The following is a 23,222-nucleotide window of genomic DNA, read 5'->3' on the forward strand; positions in this document are numbered from 1 at the left end:
TGAATTTACAGGATACTGTCATTCTGAAATTCAATCCACAGAAGCACATCCTAAAGCACTACAAGATTCCCATGGCAGTTTGGCCAAAAAACTTGTGATTTTCTTTTTTTTTTTTTAACTTGTGATTTTCATCTGCATCCATGAAGCTGACTACAGAACCTCAAACTGAAAGTTTTACTACATTCAAACATATCCAAAAATATCTCTCAGGCAGTCGTCAAAAACTCCTCTTCGTCAAACTGTTCTGAGAGAGTAGCCCTTTTTATCCTCATAGGCAAATTAATAAACAATGAGGTAGCTATCTAAACTGCACCATCGTGCTTCTCATCTGCATTACTAAGAACTTCTTACTCTGCTTCTACTTTTTAACAAAAACCTGTTGAAAAATTAGTGTTTCAAGGCTTTGGCTCTGATGAAGTTGATTAATTTTGGGGTAGTAAGCAAACTACCTTTCAGGATTATTGTCACAGTTTTTGTGTCTGATATATGCTAAGCCAGTTGCACAGGACTTAAGTCATGACGGCTTTCTTCACAAAGGCACTAAGATCAGATGTATCGCCAAGCACGCAAGTATTCCATCCATGCCCAATGGACCAAACCCTCCTTTTCATCATGTCAAAGATACTAAAACCCTTTCAAGTACCCAAAAGGTACCTCTCACACTCTTAATTTGTTATACATCAGTGTACACAAAACAGTTGAAAACCAGAAACTGCATGAAATAATGTTAATCATTACATACAAATGTTTGTTGAGTGGGAAATGGCATTACTACCAATTTGACAATTATCTGCTTCAAAATATTAGAAGAAACAGTCAGCAGTCCTATAATATATAACATCACCTGATTGTATTTAAGCCACAGGAAAGAAAATTTTGTGACAAATAATGAAATTTTACTAGCCATTTCGAACATTACTTACCCTATTTTAAATTATCATTTTTAAGGACCTCAACATATTGAAATTTACATAAATTGGCAGTTGAGTACAATAAGTATATATTTTCTAAATAGAAATAATTACTAAAGCCAGGCTTTCTGCATTATTCTATATAGGATAATATATATTTCAAAGTAATGATTCCATCTGTTGCTTCAAATGTTTCTCTAATTGGTGAAATCCCTTTAATCATTCTGAATTAAAGAGCTTTTTAAAAAAGAATTTTTAAAACTCAACTTAGTTCCAGTACAAACTGTCAATAACTGTCTTTAAACTTAATGTAGTAAAGATGTCCCTCTTTTTCTTCTACTGTAGATCTAATATCTGATTGATAAATGACTGACAGAAAATAATTCAACCTCCAGTTATATCAACATGAATTAAAATATACAAACAGTAAGTAGTACATTTTTCATAAATAAACCTTGATTTGCACTGATGTATAAATCAAACAGAACAAATAGCAGATATCCTTGTCTGTACAGCTTGCAAGCTTTGAAAAGGTTGCATTGAAAGTTATTTCCTTCTATTTTAATACTTAGAATTTTGATAATGTAAATAAAATACCTTAATTTATAAACATATATCTTACTCTACCTAACTATATCATTTTGTAATTGCAAATACATTTTAATAAAGAATAAAACAGGTCATAATTGTTAAATATTCAAAGAAAAATATGTTATTTTCTTTCTCAAAAATCAGTATTTCCCCAAATTCATTTCAATAAGCCTTGTTTCATGGTCTAAAACTTCTGACGCCATTTTTCAGAACTGCTCATTCATGTAATTATCTCAATAATACTTAGTTTTAAAGCACAAAAAATGAAACATACTTTCCAATAATGATTTTTCACAATTCATGAATATAAGGCATTTAATGACGAACTTTGAATCATTTTTCCAAGTACTTTTCAAACTTTTGTTTCTGAGGTGTTTTGGGAATAATATGCTAGTTACTTAAATAATTTCTCCACAAGTACTCTCTGACATTTTACCACTTATAACATTATGGAAAGATACTTACTGAAACATCTTTCAAGTTTTTCTCAAAGGAGAAGTGACAAGACTCTTTAGAAAAATTAAACTTGTATGTGTCAGTTGGTCCTGCTCCTGACACCAATGCTTTTCTCAGTTCATCAACATATTTCTCTTTTTCCATTGCCATGTCATCAGCTTCTTGGGAAATCTCTGATTCACAGACTGTGAGAAAGAGTAATAAAAAGTCTTATTTGAAAATAAATTTCTAAACATAAGAAAAGATATATTTACCTGTTGCTACTAATTTATTATTATGCAACAGAAATTTAAACAAAAATAAAATCAATAACCACACCACACAATTTTAAGTCAAATTTTTTTGAGAAATACATTTCTCAAATAGTCTCAAATCTCATTAGACTCCTTGCATTCTTTCTCTGTCCTCAGATGAAATATATGGATTATAAATTACCACAGAAACAACCATCTTGTGTACCTGCTCCAAGGTCATAGCAGAAGAAAGCATTTTCTTTAATGATTAATAAACTCAGTATTTTAAACCATCCTTCTTCCTTGACTCAATTATTAAAGAGATTAAGTAGTCTACAGTCCATTTCTCACTCACATAGGTAGAGTCAAATTAAAGTAAAAACAGAGTTCATTCTCATTATGTGCCAACAATAAAAACAGTAGATGAAGAGAGCTGTACTACTTAGAAGAAGGAAAGGGAAGGGAATTAATATTTATTGTCTCCTCTATGGCATATATTATATTACATATCTGGCTATCAATTATCTCATCTAGGCATATTTAAAGCTGATGTTTTACTCATCCATAGTGATTTTTACTTCAACGATTTTATGTCCAAATTTCAGATCATTTTTTCTTTTTCATAATATCCTGTCTGGCCTTCTTTTCAATATTTGAAGGATATATATATATGTATATACACACACACACATATAAGTTACATATATATATATATATATATATATATATATATATGACATCTTATAAATCTCATTCAGATCAGTCTCTAGGCATGGTTCCTAAAGTATTAATTCCATTTCTTCTAGCTGCTGACACATTCTCATTCTGCTTTTTTTTTCCTTCTGTGTTTTGTGAAGTCTGAACATGGCTCTCCTCTAGCCAAAGTATCAAGTGATCTGGCAAACAGAGGTAGTCATAAATGAAGGTTGCTGGCTGGTCTTTCCTGGAGTCCTTACAGGTTTCACCAGTTCTGGATCGATTTTGGAAGTTAATTTCTTCACTTGGTTTTTACACTTGCGGCAAATTTAAGAGAGTTCAAATTTAAGGCCCCCACCCCTCACACATACATAACACAGACAGGATTCTGATTTCTGCTGGGACTTTTAATTTACTCATTACAATTAAATGAGCTAATGAGCCCTTACTGACTACTCTGAGTCTATGCTACATCTCTAAGCCAGGGTAGTTTTTTGTTTGTTATTTGTTGCTTAAAGATTTTATTAATAGGATCAATTCCAGGTTACTTTATCTTTACAGTTCAGCTCCAATTCTTAAAAGGCCCGCCATCTCAACAAGCCATTCCTCTCAGGTATTACAATCACAGTCATTAGATGTGTATCTATTCAGAAGTCCATGAACTTAGTTCTTTAGCTCCCATTAACTCTTTTGGTTTTCAGATACGTCTTCACACTCAGTACCTAGGGATTCTCTTTCTTATATTCAAAGACTGCAATGTGTCTGTTTACTTCCTTTTAAAATTACAAGATTTAATCTAATATTTATTTAGAATGTATGTGTGGTTTCCCATGTATGTATGGGTGGTTTCCCATGTCAACTCGAGATCACAATGATGAAAGACCCATATAGTTCTATAGTTTTTTTTTTTTTTTTAAAGGTTACATTTATCTATTTTGGGGCTTCCCTGGTGGCTCAGTTGGTAAAGAATCCACCTGCAATGCAGGAGACCTGGTTTCAGGGTTCAATCCCTGGGTTGGGAAGATCCCCTGGAGAAGGGAAAGGCTACCCACTCCAGTATTCTGGCCTGGAGAATTCCATGGACTGAAGAGTCCACCGGGTCGAAAGAGTTGGTGAGCAACTTTAACTATTTTATTCCTTACAACAATGAAAGACAGATATTCTCATTTTACAAATGATAAAAGTTAAGACTCAGAGAGATCAGGTAATGGTAAGGACCATGAAGAAGGTAAGTGATAAAACTGGGATTCATACTTATAGCTCTCTGGTTGTTCTGGTTTGAGGTGAAACAGATATGGGGCATTAGATAAACTATTTACTTCCATAATATTAAAAATTAACACATTAGTATGAAATAGCACATAAACAATAAAATCTTGATTAAAGAATCCCTAAAAATATAACTGCTTTCCATAACTTTGGTCCATGTGCTATCAACTGTCTGGAAGTCCCATGATGGACAATGAGGAAGGGAGTCTGGGAATGCATTCATGTATCTTTTATAATGAGTTTTTGATAAGTTCTTATATTGAAATATGAGTCTCAACATAGTCTCTGAAAAAAGGTAAGAATAAAAGTATTCTTGTGCAATTTTACAGCTTTTTTTCTTCTTCACCTTTATTTTTTATTATTTTTTAAATTTTTTTTTACAGCTTCTAAAGTACTTCCACATATTTTTTTCTCCCTCTGAAGCATTGCACATTTAAGAAGATCACCAATATCAAATCTATTGATCTTTCAAATACTCTATTAGCTCTTCTGAAAAAACATATAAAAAGACAAATGCTTTTTATCTGAGGAATAATTTCATATTTCCTGTTTGGATTGTTTTGAAGAGTATAAGTACCTAGAGAAAGACATTATTGATATTTCACAGAGAAATAGGAAATAATCTATAGAAACTATCTTGAATGTGACTATAGAAAAACTTAAAGAAAACACACACACACACACACACACACAAATGATAAAATGAACGTATTTAGAAAACAGAAAGAGACTCAACAGACTTCAAAAACAAATTTATAGTTACCAAACAGGAAAGGTGGGGGATGGGGGAGGGATAAATTAGAGGAGTTTGAGATGAACATATACACACTACTACATATAAAATAGTATAGTTATACTACATATAACCAACAAGGCTCTACTGTATAATACTTGGAACTCTACTCAATATCCTATAATAACCTACATGGGAAAAGAATCTGAACAAAAATGGATATATGTATATGCATAACAATCACTTTTCTGTATAACTGAAACTAATACAACATTGTAAATCAACTACATTCCAATATTAAAAAAAAAAAATAATAAAGTATGTCCACTGATAAACCATCTAGTAAAAAGTATTTTAAATTTCATTACAATGAAAAGATAGTTTTCTGAAAGTATTTAATGGAGTATATTGATTCAATCCATTTATTGAACCCGCCTGCACTGTAGGAGACACAGGAGACAAAGGTTCAATCCCTGGGTTGGGAAGATTCCCTGGAGAAAGAAATGGCAACCCACTCCAGTGTTCTTGCCTGGGAAATCCCATGGTTAGAGGCGCCTGGCAGGCTACAGTTCATAGCGTCGCAGAGTGGGACACAACTTAGCAACTAAACAACAAGTAAATTCTGAAACTGCTTAATGAGCATCTATTATGTGCCAGGCACTATTCTAGGCACCAGGGATACAACCATTAGACAGAGAAAAATTCCAGCCTTATGGAGCTTTGATTCAAGTGCTGACATCTTAGGTATCTTTTCAGATATCCTTTTAGATACTATCTTAGTTATGCCCATGTGTTACTCCATCTGTGAATGTTGCATTGGTTACTGTTATGTATGAAATATTTCCTGAGAAGAAGAAAACATATGAAAGAAAATCATTTACATACACACCTCTCCTTTAAAAAGTATGTTTTTTAAAAAAGGTACCAGTTTAAGAAAAAAAATGTACTTGAACATTTCCTGTAATGGTCCATGTGAAATTCTGACTGCCTATTTAGAACTTTAATCCTAGAAAAACAATTTGGTCACCAGTTTTGAATTTTGTGCTGGAGGAAGCACAGCTGTAAGCACTCAATGCTCCTTTTAAAAACTTCAGCGACTGGGGATAAAAGCCATGGAAATAATAAAATTCAGTAAGGATACAGATGAACGACGTAATATGGCATAAAAAGTGAGCAGGCCAACAAAAAATAAGAAATTGTTTTCAGGCAGGTAGGATAAAAGAAAGAATCACTTTGACAATATTTGTGGGTAGGTGAAGATGAAAGTAAGGAAAGAAGGTTCTTTACTTTGGATTCTGACGTAGAATGAACCGAAAGACTGTTTGTAAGTTTGTGTCAGAGCTGAGACGATCCACAGACTTAATAAGTCATCACATCATGGACCCACTTTACTACTCCTCATTCATTAAAAATCCTTTTTCTACTGAGCTCTGTCACATAATTTCCATATAGGTCACCAAATAGATCAGTGTTTAGAACAAATATAAGCAGATATAATTATTTGATAATAAAGGCATTGATAAAATTTATTCTTCAGTGAATTTTACTCCAAGATGAGTGGTATAAGCTTCTTAATGCTGACTAATTCTTATGAAAGTCAAATAACAGTCATCGATCATTAACCCACTTTGTGATTTAACCCTGTGATGTACCTTCCATAATGTTGAAGTGATGATAGACCACATGATAATTAGACCCCAAAACATTCATTAGATAAAACATTGCTAATGGAAAAGAAATCACGGAGTTTAGTGTGTGGGAGATTAAAAGGAACCCCACATCCTTTTAATTTCACTCAAATGAAAAGAGAAAAAAAAAATTACTCAAATTGAAGGTTTCAGAAATCAAAAAGTTGTACAAAAAACAGGATGAGGTATAGGAAGGAAATTCATTTTCATGTTTCAATTATTTAATTGTTTCAATGTTCTTAATCATCTTATTGTCTATCTGTAAAGTGCCAAGCCAAATTACATTTACGTATAAGCTTTAACTAAACATGGAAACAATGTTATGCTACTTAGTTACACATTTTATAATTAAAATTCACTCAAGAAAATAAAAGTGAATAATAAAGGGTATTAAACATCTGTGAAACTGAAAACTTCAACATCATCGAAAACAAATGTCCATCTTCCAGTGCACTGTAAAATTTTCTGTTTGAAAGCTTGTTCAGTACAGGAAGCCAAAAATCTTAACAATATTTGTCATGAAGTGATGGGACCAGATGCCTTGATCTTACTTTTCTGAATGTTGAGTTTTAAGCCTACTTTTTCACTCTCTTCTTTTACTTTCATCAAGAGGCTCTTTAGTTCTTCTTCGCTTTCTGCTATAAGGGTGGTGTCATTTGCATATCTGAGGTTATTGATATTTCTACCGGCAACCTTGATTCCAGCTTGTGCTTCATCCAGCCCAGCAGTTCGCATGATGTACTCTGCATATAAGTTAAATAAGCACAGTGATAATATACAGCCTTGACATAACCTTACCCAATTTGGAACCAGTCTGTTGTGCCATGTCCAGTTCTAACTGTTGCTTCTTGACCTGCACACAAATTTTTCAGGAAGCAGATAGGGTAGTCTGCTATTCCCATCTCTTAAAGAATTTTCCAGTTTGTTGTGATCCACACAGTCAAAGGCTTTGGTGTGGTCAATAAAGTAGAAGTACATGTTTTTGTGGAAATCTCTTGCTTTTCTGATTCTGATGTTGGCAATTTGATCTGTGGCTCCTCTGCCTTCTCAAAATCCAGCTTGACTACCTGGAAGTTCACGGTTCATGTATTGTTGAAGGCTGGACTGGAGAATTTTCAGCATTACTTTGCTAGCATGTGAGATGAGTGCAATTGAGAAGTAGTTTGAACATACTTTGGCATTGTCTTACTTTGGAATTGGAATGAAAACTGACCTTTTCCAGTCCTGTGACCACTGCTGCGTTTTCCAAATTTGCTGGCATATTGAGTGCAGCACTTTCACAGCATCATCTTTTAGGATTTGAAATAGCTCAACTGGAATTCCATCACCTCCACTAGCTTTGTTCATAGTAATGCTTCCTAAGGCCCACTTGACTTCACATTCTAGGATGGCTGGCTCTAGGTGAGAGATCACACCATTGTGATTATCTGGGTCATGAAGATCTTTTATGTATAGTTCTTTGTATTCTTGCCACCTCTTCTTAATATCTTCTGCTTCTGTTAGGTCCATACCATTTCTGTCCTTTATTGTGCCCATCTTTGCACGAAATGTTCCCTTGGTATCTCTAATTTTCTTGAAGAGATCGCTAGTCTTTCCCATTCTGTTGTCTTCCTGTATTTCTTTGCACTGATCACTGAGGAAGGCTTTCTTATCTCTCCTTGCTTTTCTTTGGAATTCTCCATTCAAATGGGTATATCTTTCCTTTCTCCTTTGGCTTTCACTTCTCTTCTTTTCACAGCTATTTGTAAGGCCTCCTCAGACAACCATTTTGCCTTTTTGCATTTCTTCTTCTTGGGGATAGTCTCAATCACTGCCTCTTGTACAATGTCATGAACCTCCATCCATATTTCTTCAGGTTCTCTATCAGATCTAATCCCTTGAATCTATTTGTCACTTCCACTGTACAGTTGAAAGGGATTTGATTTAGGTCATACCTGAATGGTCTAATGGTTTTCCCCACTTTCTTCAATTTAAGTCTAAATTTGGCAATAAGGAGTTCATGATCTGAGGCACAGTCAGCTCCCAGTCTTGTTTTTGCTGACTGTATAGAGCTTCTCCATCTTTGGCTGCAAAGAATGTAATCAATCTGATTTTGGTATTGACCATCTGGTGATGTCCATGTGTAGAGTCTTCTCTTGTGTTGCTGGAAGAGGGTGTTTGCTATGACAAGTGTATTCTCTTGGTAAAACTCTGTTAGCCTTTGTCCTGTTTCATTTTGTACTCCAAGGCCAACTTTGCCTGTTACTCCAGGTATCTCTTGACATCCTACTTTTGCATTCCAGTCCCCTATAAAGAAAAGGGTATCAAAAAAAAAAAAAAGAAAAGGGTATCTTTTTCGGGTGTTAGTTCTAGAAGGTCTTATAGGTTCTTCATAGAACTGTTCAACTTCAGTTTCTTCAGCTTTACTGTTTGAGAATAGGCTTGGATTACTGTGATATTGAATGGTTTGCCTTGGAAACAAACAGAGATCATTCTTTCATTTTTGAGATTGCACCCAAGTACTGCATTTCAGACTCTTATTGACTATGAGGGCTACTCCATTTCTTCTAAGGGATTCTTGCCCACAGTAGTAGGTATAATGGTCACCTGAGTTAAATTCACCCATTCAATTTTATGTCACTGATTCCTAAAATGTTCACTCTTGCCATTTCCTGTTTGACCATGTCTAATTTACTTTCTTGGACCTAACATTCCAGGTTCCTACGCAATATTGTTCTATACAGCATCGTATGTTACTTCCATCACCAGTTGCATCCACAAATGGGTGGTGTTTTTGCTTTGGCGCCATTTATTTTTTCTTTCTGGATTTATTTCTCCATTCCTCTCCAGTACCATATTGGGCACCTACTGGACCTGGGGAGTTCATCTTTTGGTGTCATATCTTTTTGCCTTTTCGTACTGTTCATGGGATTCTTAAAGCAAGAATGCTGAAGTGGTTTGCCATGCCCCTCTCCAAAGGACCACGTTTTGTCAGAACTGTCCACCATCACCTGTCCATCTTGGATGGCCCTAAACGGCATGGCTCATAGTTTCAATGAGTTAGCCAAGGCTGTGGTCCATGTGATCAGTTTGATTAGTTTTCTGTGATTGTGGCTTCCATTCTGTCTGTCCCTCCTCTGAGAGATAAGGATAAGAGTCTTATGGAATCTTCCTGAAGGGAGAGACTGACTGTGGGGAAGACTGGGTCTTGCTTTAATGGGCGGGGCCAAGATCAGTAAATCTTTAATCCAGTTATTACCAAAGACAAAAAATCAAAAGTCTATTTCAAAAAATAATAGCCAAAAACCCACATATGGGTTTGAACCTTGGTTTACAAAATTTTAAGCTATTATTAAACAGTTCTGTTTCATTTTGTTACAAATGTAGTGTATGTTCACTGGAAAATAATTCAAACAAAATATGAAATAAAAAGAAAACAAACACCACTCCACTTTCCCAAGCTTTGGCCTACCTAATTCACCTTCCTGTTCCTTTCAGCATTTCCCTGGGGTGCTAAGAAACGATACATATAAAAAATACTATTTTATATGTTTTATATAAAGAGATAATTTTTAAAACTCTGATCAAGTACTATGACTCAAAAGGGTATTTTTCCTCATTTCTATTAATGTCACTTATAGAAAACAGCATTAAAATTACAAATCTATGTGTAAATTGGACAGCAATAACAAGTAAATGTTAATTTTAACCAATATCAATTAAATATTTAATTTGAAGTATCACTGAGGACTGAAATATAGCAATTACATTAATTTTTCTTTAAAAAATTCACTTTTAATATTACCTGTCCCAGTCCATGCTGACTGCCCATCAGTAAGTGTAATAACAAAACCAGATTCTAGTGTTTTCTCCCAAGCAACTTGTAGAAAATGAATTATATCAGGTTCAGAAGCAAGACAGATTCTGCTTACTTTTCTTTCCATTTCTGATCACCTGTCATAAAAGAAAAAAATAAATATTTTTGTGAGAAACTGTGACTATCAAATAGTGACTTTTCTGTATTAGTCTCTTGAGTTATATAAAGCACTAAGGAAATACATAAAACAAAAAGTTGTTTAATAGCCAACCATAAACTCAGTAAATCACAGTTCTATTCAATATCAATTCACAATTGTAACCAATAAGAAAAGCAGAGACTCATAAATGACAAATGATTTGTGCAAGTCATATAGCTGAATAAAAATTACTATTGTCAACATTTTAAAAACTTAATATTGAAGTATTTATATCAAGGCAGAAGTACATATATCTAAAATCCAACTTGGAAGATTTTCAACTGAACAAATCCATATAAGCAGTACCTAGGTCAAGAAGCAGCACATGATGATCCCAGAACTCATTCTTACAACAGCCCCCTTCCAGTCACTATGTCCCCCAAAACCACTTTCTTAACTGAGATTTGAGTTTTATTTTTGCACTTTCACATAAATGTAATACAGCATTTTATTTGTGTCTGGGTTCTTTTGTTCAGCATTATGTTTAAGAAATGCATCCATATGGTTTCTTAAGAGTTGTAGATCATGCTCACAATTGTACAATATTCAATAATATGGTACAATTATTTATCCACTTATCCAATAGTGACAGGCATTTGAGTACATTCCAGGTTTTGACTATCACAAATAGTGCTGCCACAGACCTGCTAGCAAATATCTAAGTTTTTCTGTTGGGTATGTATCTATGAGTTTATGCATGTAATTTGTGAGTTAGAGGGTAAGCACATGCTCAGTTTTAGTACCATACAGCCAAAAATTGTCTAAAAGGTTTGTACCAATTTACACACTTGGTATATGAGAGTTCTGATCACTCCATATTCTTAGAAACATTTCCCATCTTTATAATTTTAGCCATTTTGGTGGGTATGTAATACTACATTGTGGTTTATTCACATTTCCATAATTACTAAAGATGTTGAATTCTCTTCATATCTTGATTGCACTTTGAACATCCTGCTTTGAGGAGTATCTGTTAAATCTTGCCAATGCTTTTATTAAGTTGTATTTTTCATACTGACGTTCTTACTGAAATCCTCCGCCACCCTCTTCTTTTGCCTTCAATCTTTCCCAGCATCAGTGTCTTTTCTAACGAGTCAGTTCTTTACATCAGGTGGCCAAAGTATTGGAGCTTCAGCTTCAGCATAAATCCTTACAATGAATATTCAGGTTTGATTTCCTTTACAATTGATTGGTTTGATCTCCTTGGAGTCCAAGGGACTCTGAAGAGTCTTCTCCAGCACCACAATTCGAAAGCATCAATTCTTTGGCATTCAGCCTTCTGTACAGTCCAACTCTTACATTGTATATGACTACTGGAAAGACCATAGCTTTGACTATATGGACCATATGGATGTTCTCCTATGTTTATCTATAAGTTTTATAACTGTATGTTTCATATTTAGATCCACAATTCATCTGGAACTGAATTTTGTACATCAATTGTCAAGAAGAGATCAAACTAGATTTTTTCCATGTGGATATCTAATTGACCCAGTACTATGTATTAAAGACTGTCCTGTCTTTCTGCAATGCTAGGTTACCTTAGTCATAAATCATGTGACTGAATATGTGTACAAAATTCAATTTTTGTTTTGTTTGTTCTTTGCAGGTGTGCAATTTCATATTATATATTTGGCTTGTCAAGGTTACACTGAATAGTGATTCTGTTACTGTGATTCAACACATTCATAATCTCTCTATGGCTTTGCCATTTAAAAGTTCGATAAACCTCTAAGTATTAAAATCATTTATGTGAAGCGTTGAGTAGAACAAGCTGAAGCATTGGACTTCTGTGGCTTGCTATTAGAAACAAGCTTCTCGGACATCAATTGCTATTATTAGGTGGGTGCATTGCTCGTACCACCATTTAAGTCATAAGGGTACCAAGAGAGTCCTTTGCAAAACCTTAAGCTATAGAAGGGCTTTCCTGGTAGCTCAGCTGGTAAAGAATCCACCTGCAATGCAGAAGACCCTGGTTCAATCCCTACATTGGAAAGATCCCCTGGAGAAAAGATAGGCTACTACTATTCTTGGGCTTCCCTAGTGGCTCAGGCAGTAAAAAATTCACCTGCAATGTGGGAGACCTGGGTTCAATCCCTAGGTTGGGAAGATCCCCTGGATCATGGATCCAGGAAATGGCAATCCACTCCAGTATTCCTGCCTGGAGAATCCCCATGAACAGAGGCACTGAAGAGGATCCCCATGTGTCCATGGGGTCACAAAGAGTTGGACATGACTGCTCAATGAAGCACGGCACGGCACAACAAGCTATAGAAGCTGACAAACAAAACTAAAGAAATACCATAAAAGTTACAAATATGCCAAGAAAAAAACATAGAAAGTTCAAACCAGGAACAATGTACACACTTCAAACATGAAAAACTAGAGAGAATTATTCTTTAATCACATAGCATGAATCTCTTACCAGATGATCCTAAAAAAGGTAAAAGAATACTCTCCAATCTTTTATTTGGGGGAAGAGTATAAAATTGTCTCAAATTATTATGACCAATTTAAATAATATGATATTCCAAAGGTAAATTATTAATTGCTATTTCATTAGTAACTGGTAAGTTTTCATCAAAGCCAAACTGTTAAGCTATTTTAATTTGCTTTCTCAATTTAAAACTATTATGTTCTCATAAATAGAGCATCATATTTCTCTCAACAAGTGAATATGAAAATAAAAACAACTCATTCTGTCAGCTCTTCCCAAAACTAAGCTGATTTCTCTATCTGCTAGGGAGTTGAGAGGCATGCTTAATTATAGACTGCTAGAGCTATACTATCTTAAATAAAAAGTACAAGGAAGCAGAGAAATGGCCAGAATGAAAGAAAAAAAAATCTAAAATTAAGAGTGTAATATACCTCTAACTTGATGAATTAGCAATAATATCTACCTAAAGTTTACTCAGAAATTATTCTTCTTCCCAGTGAAAAAACAGTTATAAGATAACCATACTTGCAGTCACATCAATTAAGTATGTTAACATATTTTAAATATGTAAATTTGTAGGTTTGACTACAACATAATCACTGAAAAAAATATAATTATGTTTAAATATTTCATTTAGTCAATTTTTCCTACATTGAGGTCTTCTTGGCCTAGAGGTACTTAATTCTGAAATGCTTCATCCACTTGTAAATATTTTCTTTTAAATCAATAAGTGAATATACTAAACATGCAGTAAATTACCCCACATGCTCTGTAATTCCCAAATTTGAAAATGACTGGAAAATGTGTTACTGCTTTTCTATGCCAATCATTGAAAAAGACTTAGAAGCTTACGTAATTCTAATGGACCCAAATCCCACAATCCTGGGAGGGCAGAAGGTAATACAGACTACTGATATAGGCCATTTTTTTTTTTTTTGCCTCTACAGAATGTATATACACACACAAAGATACACACACACACTTATATAGACCATTTCTTCTTAAAATGTGCCTGAAGAACTCTGGCTATTGTTACCATTACTGCAACTCAGAAATATCCTAAAACAGCAATTGGTATCACTGCGATTTCTTAGCTGGTTTGAAACAAGTAACACATATCTAATCATAGAAAAAAATAACTTAAAATTCAATATTCCAGATGCCTATCAGTAAATCCTACTTTCCACAATAACTTAAAAGGCTTTAATCTCAATAATGTTAAAAAGACTTTCAGGGGTCATATTAGTTTTGAGATCTTTGAATTATTTATGTTTGAGACATTTTCCAATTTTCTGATTAACTCTAGATACTCACCACAGAAAATAAACCGAATGCCTAAACTAAATAAACTAAATGAAAGCAAAATAAATGATTTTATTTTAAAGATTCGAGTAAACTCATATTTACTCTAATTTACTCTAGTAAACTCATATTTGAAATTTTGGACGTTACCACACTTAAGGACTTGATATATTAAAAGTCCAAATTTGACAACTCAGTATCCTATAAGTATTTTATGGCTCAATAGCCTTATAAATGTTTTCCTTATATCAACTGAGCCTTAATTTCCTTATAATATACTATTTGAACCAATTTTGAAAGCACTTCATTCAGTTACTTACTGAGGTCACCATCTCATTAAATATAAAATACAAAATTTCTAAGACTCAACCACAGAAACAGAAAAAAAGATGACTTGGAATGTCTTTTAAGATTCAGTAAGAGCAAATCAAGGATCTCTTTGCTTTCACCAGCACTGTTAACGGAAATAGCCATGGGGTTTTTTGCCCCAAGACTAGTACTTGAAGAAAGGGGGTGGAATCCTCTTTGGAAAGACTGATTGATCAGGGCCATAAGAAAGCCTGTGTTTTGTTTTCTAAGGGCACTAAAGGTCAGACTGGTATCAGCACCTCTCCCAGCCAGAGCCAAGGATCTAAGACAAGCTTGCAGGTGGAAACAGTTGGGTCCCACCCCAATTTGTACATCAGTAGCTTTATTGAGAGCTCAGAACAGTTGAGAATTGAGAAGCTTATCTTTAGTACTTTGTATCTTTGATACTTGGCTTCTCTCTTAGAAGAGAAATAAGTTGTTGGCTGGTATGCAATTGATGTGATCTAGACTCTGAACAAATACCATTCACAGTTGCTTCTGAATAAACAAGACGCTTTTTAAATTAGTTTACAAAGAATTTTGTATGCCCTTTTGGATGCTGATAAGAAGCCAAGCAGAAGCCAAGTCTCTTAGGTCAGCTCAAGTTAGGGACTACACTGTATCATTGATAACACCATTTTGAACTTGAGCTTCTTTCATTTTCCTTTATAGTAAGTTATGGCTTCCTTTCAGGCTGCTTGGGCTGCAGGTGTTCAAACTTCTGCAGCTAAGCCAAGGAGTTGTACTTACAGATCAGAAAAGGCTAAATGCATGTTTCTAATGAAGCAATTAACTTAAGTGCCCCCTTGTTGAGAAAAGTAGGCTGATACCTAAAGTGAGTTCAGAATAAAGATTAGCACACAGCCCATGCTGTTAATAGTCTGTAATTAGATGCCTGATCACACTATTTTGTTTGACCTTCCTTTAAAAAAAAAGAAAAAGAGGAAAAGAAAAATATATAAATTGTAAACCAAAAGTGTGGCGATAAAGTTTTTAAAATTCTATCATACTACAAACATTCAAGGACAGGACTATATATAACTACTAGATAAAAAGGAAAGAAAGGTTTATGCAACAGTCACTGGGCTATTTACTTTTAAAACAAACATCACACAATAATTTCAGAAAAGAAGAGGACTATTTTCTTATTTGTTTAGTACTTTTTTAAAAGCACTGATTAAAAATAATAATAATAAAATAAAAGCACTGATTATCCATGCTTATCTTATCAGAATTCCCACACTGAGTATTTTTAATTAGTTTATTTCTACCATTTTCATTATTAATAGCATATCATCTTGCTGGTTGTTGCTATCTTCTTGACCAAAGGGTATATTAAGGTCTTTTTGAAAAATGACCAAGAAATCATTTACATTTAAAATGCCAAAGCAATGAAAACAAAATTAACCTTCTATAGAAGAAATGCTTTCCTGAAATAACATTTTCAAATTAAAATTTTCTAAACTTTAAGGGTAAAGAATTTACAGGGTTATTAAATAACTATCTAATCATATCGGGATTTTCTCCACTCAGTTAATTTTGAAATGAAGGAAGGTGACAATCTGTCCAAGATTCCCTGAGATTTTCCCAGTTTTAACACTGAAAGTCTCACATCCTAGAAAACCTCTCAACAACCCCAGGCAAACTAAGACGGCTGGTTACCCTAAGTAAGAGTAAAATTTAATTAAGACTGTTGGTATAATCTTGAACAAAAATTTGCAATATACAGCTGACTTTCAAGGAAGACATTAAATAAACAATCTGATGCTTTAGGAATAAAGCACTAGAACTATAAAACAAGTCTAAAATCTAAGGCATCTTTGCCATGACTATAGACTATTCTCAATTATCCCTTATGAGTCTGGAATGCCAGCTGCCAGCATTCCAGATTATCATATTACTGCTCATTTCCTGTGCTTATCTTTTGCAAACACCATTAATAATCATTAGTTTCAGTGATTTGTTAAAATTCTACTTCCTCTACTTTCCTTTCTCTTATCCAATGGAGTATTAAAAAACAATAAAATGGCCTGAATAAATTCCCCCATGTATAATCTAAGACCTAGGTCCAAAACACCCATAAAATTGGACTCAAAGTTCCAAGACTATGACTTTCTTTATATTCATCACATGGATACTCTGATTACCAGTAACCTTGGGAGAAAGAACGAGAGTATACTTAATATTGTGGAAACTTTCTAAATGTTTACAAGAATACTTCAGTTCTAATGGCAGAGTACATAAGAGAATGACACAACAAAAATGAAGAGATAAGACATTTTGTGAAATATATTATCTTAAGCAACAGTACTTTCTCACTAAAAATTTAGCAATTATGACCCCTTAGGTCTCAAAATTTTGACACCTTGCTCATATTTAAATTTTAGAAAGAATGAAGAGACTCCTATTTGAAATACCATCCATTAAGGAAGAGAGTGAAAAGGTTGGCTTAAACTCAACATTCAAAAAACTAAGATCATGGCATTTGGTCCCATCACTTCATGGAAAATAGATGGGGAAACAGTGGAAACAGTGACTGACTTTATTTTTTGGGGCTCCAAAATCACTGCAGATGGTGACTGCAGCCATGAAATTAAAAGACGCTTACTCCTTGGAAGCAAAGTTATGACTAACCTAGACAGCATATTATAAAGGAGAGACATTACTTTCCCTACAAAGGTCCACCTAGTAAAGGCTATGGTTTTTTCAGTGGTCATGTATGGATGTGAGAGTTGGACTATAAAGAAAGCTGAGCACCGAAGAATTGATGCTTTTGAACTGTGGTGTTGGAGAAGACTGTTGAGTCCCTTGGACTGCAAGGAGATCCAACCAGTGCATCCTAAAGGAGATCAGTCCTGGGTGTTTACTGGAAGGACTAATGTTGAAGCTGAAGCTCCAATACTTTGGCCACCTGATGCAAAGATCTGACTCATTTGAAAAGACCCTAATGCTAGGAAAGATTGAGGGCAGGAGGAGAAGGAGCTGACAGAGGATGAGACAGTTGGATGGCATCACTGACTCAAAGGACATGGGTTTGGGCAAACTCCCGGCAGTTGGTGATGGATAGGGAGGCCTGGCATGCTGTGGTTCATGGGGTCGCAGAGTCGGACATGACTGACCGACTGAACTGAACTCTGCATAGAAGTTAAATAAGGAGGGTGACAATATACAGCCTTGATGTACTCCTTTCCCTATTTGAAACCAGTCTGTTGTTTCATGTCAGGTCCTCACTGTTGCTTCCTGACCTGCATACAGATATCTCAGGAGACAGGTAAGGTGGTCTGCTATTCCAATCTCTTTAAGAATTTTCCACAATCTTTTGTGATCCACACAGTCAAAGGTTTTGGTGTAGTCAATAAAGCAGAAGTATTTTTCTGGAAATCTCTTACTTTTTCTATGATCCAGCGGATGTCGGCAATTTGATGTCTGGTTCCTCTGCCTTCTCAAAATCCAGCTTGAACGTCTGGAAGTTCAAGGTTCACGTGAACTTGTTGAAGCTTACCTTGGAGAATTTTGAGCATTACTTTGCTAGCATGTGAGATGAGTGCGATTGTGCAATAGTTTGAACATTCTTTAGCACTGCCTTTCTTTGGAATTGGAATGAAAACTGACCTTTTCCAGTCCTGTGGCCACTGCTGAGTTTTCCAAATTTGCTGGCATATTGACTGCAGCACTTTCACAGCATCATCTTTTAGGATTTGAAATAGCTCAACTGGAATTCCATCACCTCCACTAGCTTTGTTTGTAGTGGTGCTGCCTAAGGCCCACTTGACTTCACATTCCAGGATGTCTGGCTCTAGGTGAGTGATCACACCATCATGATTATCTGGGTCATGAAGATCTTTTGTGTGTAGTTCTTCTGTGTATTCTTGGCACCTCTTCTTAATATCTTCTGCTTCTGTTAGGTCCATACCATTTCTGTACTTTATTGTGCCCACCTTTGTATGAAATGTTTCCTTGCTTGGTATCTCTAATTTTCTTAAAGAGATCTCTAGTCTTTCCCATTCTATTGTTTTCTTTTATTTGTTTGCATTGGTCACTGAGGAAGGCTTTCTTATCTCTCCTTGCTATTCTTTGGAACTCTGCATTCAATGGGTATATCTAGGGGAAACTGACATCAGACGAACTCCTCAGGGAAAGTAGCAGAGGAGCATACCCCCTCACCATCCCTTTGATAAAAACAGTCACTACCTGGGGCTGGGGGCAAGTATGTAAGAAGGTCAGTCAAGTGAAGCAGGCCCTATTTGAGCAGGGGATGTACAAAGCAAGAGAACAGCCATTTTGGGTGGTCTGATCACACAACAGTCTTTTCTACTTGAAAAATGTGCTGCTCATCTGAAATGTAACTAAAAGCACTTGTATGGAAACAAGACAAGACTTGTACTGTACTTTTCTCCCACTCACAAATCCACCATTTACTTACAACTATACTCATTTATTGGCCTATTTTCTAATGGCAAACAAGAGGATGAATGATAAGACTGGGGTACAAATGAGAGTTAACTCCCCCCAAAAAAATCCCTACGACATAACCTCAACTGGTGATACTACCTAATTCAGCCATACAAAAATGTTTAGGAACCACATGAAATTGCCAATATTTAACAATTTTTAAGCTATAAAGATGAGAATGTCACATGCTTCAATTAATACTAAGTTATTAATATAAATAGGACATCATGACTTACCTACTTAATTGGATAATTACATACCTATCTTCTTTGCCATAACTGCTGAGTCTAAGACATTTTCAACCACATCTCTGAACATATTTTGGATAATTGTAGTGAAAAGAGGTTTCAAGATAAAAGAAAAGATTCCATTCTGAGTCCCCCTAGGTGATGCATTTTCAAATTGAATGAATATTTGTATTCCTAAATTTTAAACCAAGACTCGTACATTTTACTAAAAGTGTGATTATTAATGTCTGCAAGAGCTCTGCAGGTCAGGTGTAAGCCCATGCACATTCATTGCATGAAGAGTGGGGACGATGGCAAATGGGAAACTACAAGTGACCCCATAAAGATGTAGCCCTGAAATTAAAAAAACACTTGCTTCTTGGAAGAAAGTTATGACAAATCTAGACAGCATATTAAAAAGCAGACATCACTTTGTCAACGAAGATCCAAATAGTCAAAGCTATGGTTTTCCCAGTAGTCATTTTTCAGTAGTCATAAACCCCAGCGGTGTTTATGGTAATAAGCTGACTTAGGGTGGGTCACTAGCCTCAGGATATGGCTGGTCATCAGGAAGGCCAAAAGATTAAAGGGTTGGCACTTTCAACCTCAATCCCACCCTACCTCCAGAGAGAAGTGTGGAGCTGGAGAATGAGCTCTATAAAACCCTTGGAACAAAGAAATGGGGTGGGGGGAATGCCACTGGGCTGGTGAACAACTCAAAATACTGGGGAGCAGCTCACCCAGTCAATGCACAGAAGACCTGCACTCTAACCTTCCAAATCTTGCCCTATGCATTTCTTCCATTTGGTCATTCCTCAGCTGTATCCTTTTTACTGAACCAGTAAATAAAAATAAAGTATTTTCCTCAGTTCTGTAAGCCATTCTAACAAATTATCAATCCTGAGAAGATAATCAATGGGAACCTCCAATTTATTGCACGTCAGAAGTATGGGTGACTCAGAACTTGCGACTGGCATCTGAAGTCAGGGCAGTCTTGTGGGACTGAAGTCTTTAACCTATGGAAACTGACACTAACTCCAGGCAGACAGTGTCAGAACTGAATTGAATTGCTGGATACCCAGTTGGTGCTGGAGAACTGAGGAACTGATAAATGGTGGGGGAAAACACACCAATGTTCCAAACAAAACAGCCTTAGTCCAGCTTTATTTAAGGCTATTGGTGTATAACCTCTACTAATTCGGAAACTAATTCTTTTGTCCCCACACTCTTGGAATAGAGAATCTTTACCTAAGAAATCTGACCTTTCCTAATGTCACTGTATTAAAAAGGTCCAAGTTGGCCTCTTACAAATAGAGTGACTGTTGAAACATGGCAAGTCAAGCACAAGCATTTATTTAGATCCTGCCTGACAACTGGTAGCATGATAGGTGTTGGGAATAAATCTGTGAGTAAAATAGACATATCCCCTGACCTCAGAACATTTATAATCTCATGAAGAGAGAGTCAAATAAACACATGTTACAAAACATCATGGTAAGAGCCACAAAGAGGTAGAAGAGTTAACTAGGGAACCCTGATTAGACACACCCAGACTGACAGAGTCATGGGAAGCTTTCTGGAGTAAAGGAGGTCTAAGACCTAAAGGTGAGTAGGAATTCTGTATCCACCCTTGCAACCGCACTTTTGCTTATGCTATCTACTCTCCTAAAATAAATGCCTCGAGTCTATACCTACGAATATCTATCAATTGTTTAAAGGTCTAGGAGCACTGAAAGCAGTTATGATCAGGCTCCAAGGATCTCACTGTCAATCATCTCATTCCCCAACTGGAGGAAAAAGAAAGAAGACATAATATGGGGAGGATATCAGGATCATTGTATTCAGAGAGATTCTGCCAGCTCTTGCTCCTGAGTGAAGAGGCTCTGAGCTGAATTATGCCCACTGAATTGCTCAACAGTGAGTTTAGAGTATATATCTACTGACTTTTTGAAACGGAACTTTGGCAGCTTCAGAATTCTAGTACCACTCTGTTGACTTCCTATGTTTGGACCTCTACATTTGAATAAAGTAAGCAATGAAGTTAACCTAGATTAGAGTCATTTGTTATTAAGATATAAAGATTTTGGAGTCTGTGCTTCTACACTGTGTAATGGCAGTATCTGGCAGCCAATACCTGTAGCAGGCAGCAAAAAAATAAGGTTGTACAACTAAGAAATTGGGTTTCCTGTGGCTCAGATGGTAAAGAATCTACCTGCAAGGCAGGAGACCTGAGTTCAATCCCTGGGTTGGGAAGAAATCCTGAAGAAGGGCATGGCAACCCACTCCAGTATTCTTGCTTGGAGAATCCCCATGGATAGAGGAGCCTTGCAGGCTACTGTCATGGGGTCGCAAAGCGTTGGATGTAACTGAATGACTAAGCACAGTACAGCTAAGAAATTAATCATATTAGTCAGAATATTAATCAGAAAGATATTCAATCCATTGTCTTCTTCTGACTACAATAGAACATCAATTTTGAAGCTAAATCCTTTAAAAGATTCTGACATAGAAATGAATCAGAGATGTTCATGCCTATAAAATACAATGAAAGTCATTAACAATATTCAAACTACATACAGAATTATCAGTGTTGATTTTTCTCATTAGGAAGAAGTCAGAAATATCACATTGCTTAGAAAAAAAAAGAAATACTTATTTTTTTTAAACAAACACTTTCCCCGAAGAATCAACAGAATGCTGCTGCTGCTGCTGCTAAGTCACTTCAGTCGTGTCCGACTCTGTGTGACCCCATAGACGGCAGCCCACCAGGCTGCTCCGTCCCTGGGATTCTCCAGGCAAGAACACTGGAGTGGGTTGCCATTTCCTTCTCCAAATCAACAGAATACTTAGCAACAAATGAAGCTACTTTGTAGAACAGAAATAAGTTTAATTTTGTAATGAAGAATCTAAAAAGCTGACCTGAAAAATCATTCAAAGTTGTTAGTTTCAAAGCCTGTGTGTGATTGTATGTTAAGTCACTTCAGTTGTGTCCAACTCTGCAACGCTATGGACTGTAGCCTGCTAGGCTTCTCTGTCCATGGGATTCACCAGGCAAGAATACTGGAGTGGGTTGCCCTCTTCCAGGTGATCATCCAGGTCCAGGGATCGCACCTATGTCTCTTGCATCTCTTGCATTGACAGGCAGGGCTTTTTACCACTACTGTCACCTGGGAAGCTTTCAGAGTCAGTACATAGAAGAAAACCAAACTTTTCATTAGGTTGAAATAATGAACTGACATCTATTTGAAGGAAGTTAATTACAAAAAGTCCACTCTATTACCAGTCAAACATTCATTGAGGAAGCACTGTATGCAAACTATGCTCAATAAGTAACCCACTAGATTAAAAAAAAAAGCAGCAATGTTGTCTTCCCTCAGAAGCTTTTAATTCAGTTACAAACACATGACAAAATAGAGTTCTACAAAATTGTAACTAAAATACAAGATGGTATATAATTTTGCTAGATGGAAGCTAAAGTACTAATTAAAAAGTAAGGAAGAGAGATGTTAATACATGGTAGATAATATATGAAGTTTCTACATTTTCTGATGTTTAAAAAAAATTACAGGCCCAATATAAAAACAAGAGATATTAAGAATATGTCCACATGAGGAATCCTGTGTTCATAAAATGAAATACCAATAATAAACTGGTAGATTCACTAAAAACACTGATAATGTTACCCCAATGCCTTGAAAATTACCTTTAATTAACAAGTGAAATGCATATTAGTAAATTCAATTCTGCCTGCATGAATATTCCTCTTTGGTCAAGATACAAGAATGTCCAACAAATTAAAGAAACACAGATATCCAAAAAGATACCCACTGATGTAAATGTTTTTCATTATGAAAAGGGACTTAACTCCAAACTAAAGCCAGACA

At 35.5% G+C, this 23,222-nt stretch overlaps 1 protein-coding gene across 6 annotated transcripts in view; it reads right to left on the reverse strand.

Annotated features, from left to right (window-relative positions):
- Positions 1–23,222, reverse strand: part of XRCC4 (X-ray repair cross complementing 4) — a 291,089-nt gene that overhangs the window by 251,909 nt on the left and 15,958 nt on the right. For all 6 annotated transcript variants that reach the window (XM_043464727.1, XM_043464722.1, XM_043464723.1 and 3 more), the window contains exons 2-3: positions 10,362–10,510; positions 1,968–2,143 (exon numbers count right to left, since the gene is read on the reverse strand). In XM_043464727.1, coding sequence (XP_043320662.1) covers positions 1,968–2,143; positions 10,362–10,500 — 315 coding nt within the window. In that variant the 5' untranslated portion in view covers positions 10,501–10,510. The remainder of the gene's footprint in view (positions 1–1,967; positions 2,144–10,361; positions 10,511–23,222) is intronic.

Source organism: Cervus canadensis, chromosome 4 (genome assembly GCF_019320065.1).
Source record: "Cervus canadensis isolate Bull #8, Minnesota chromosome 4, ASM1932006v1, whole genome shotgun sequence".
In the NCBI taxonomy this organism is placed as follows: domain Eukaryota; kingdom Metazoa; phylum Chordata; class Mammalia; order Artiodactyla; family Cervidae; genus Cervus; species Cervus canadensis.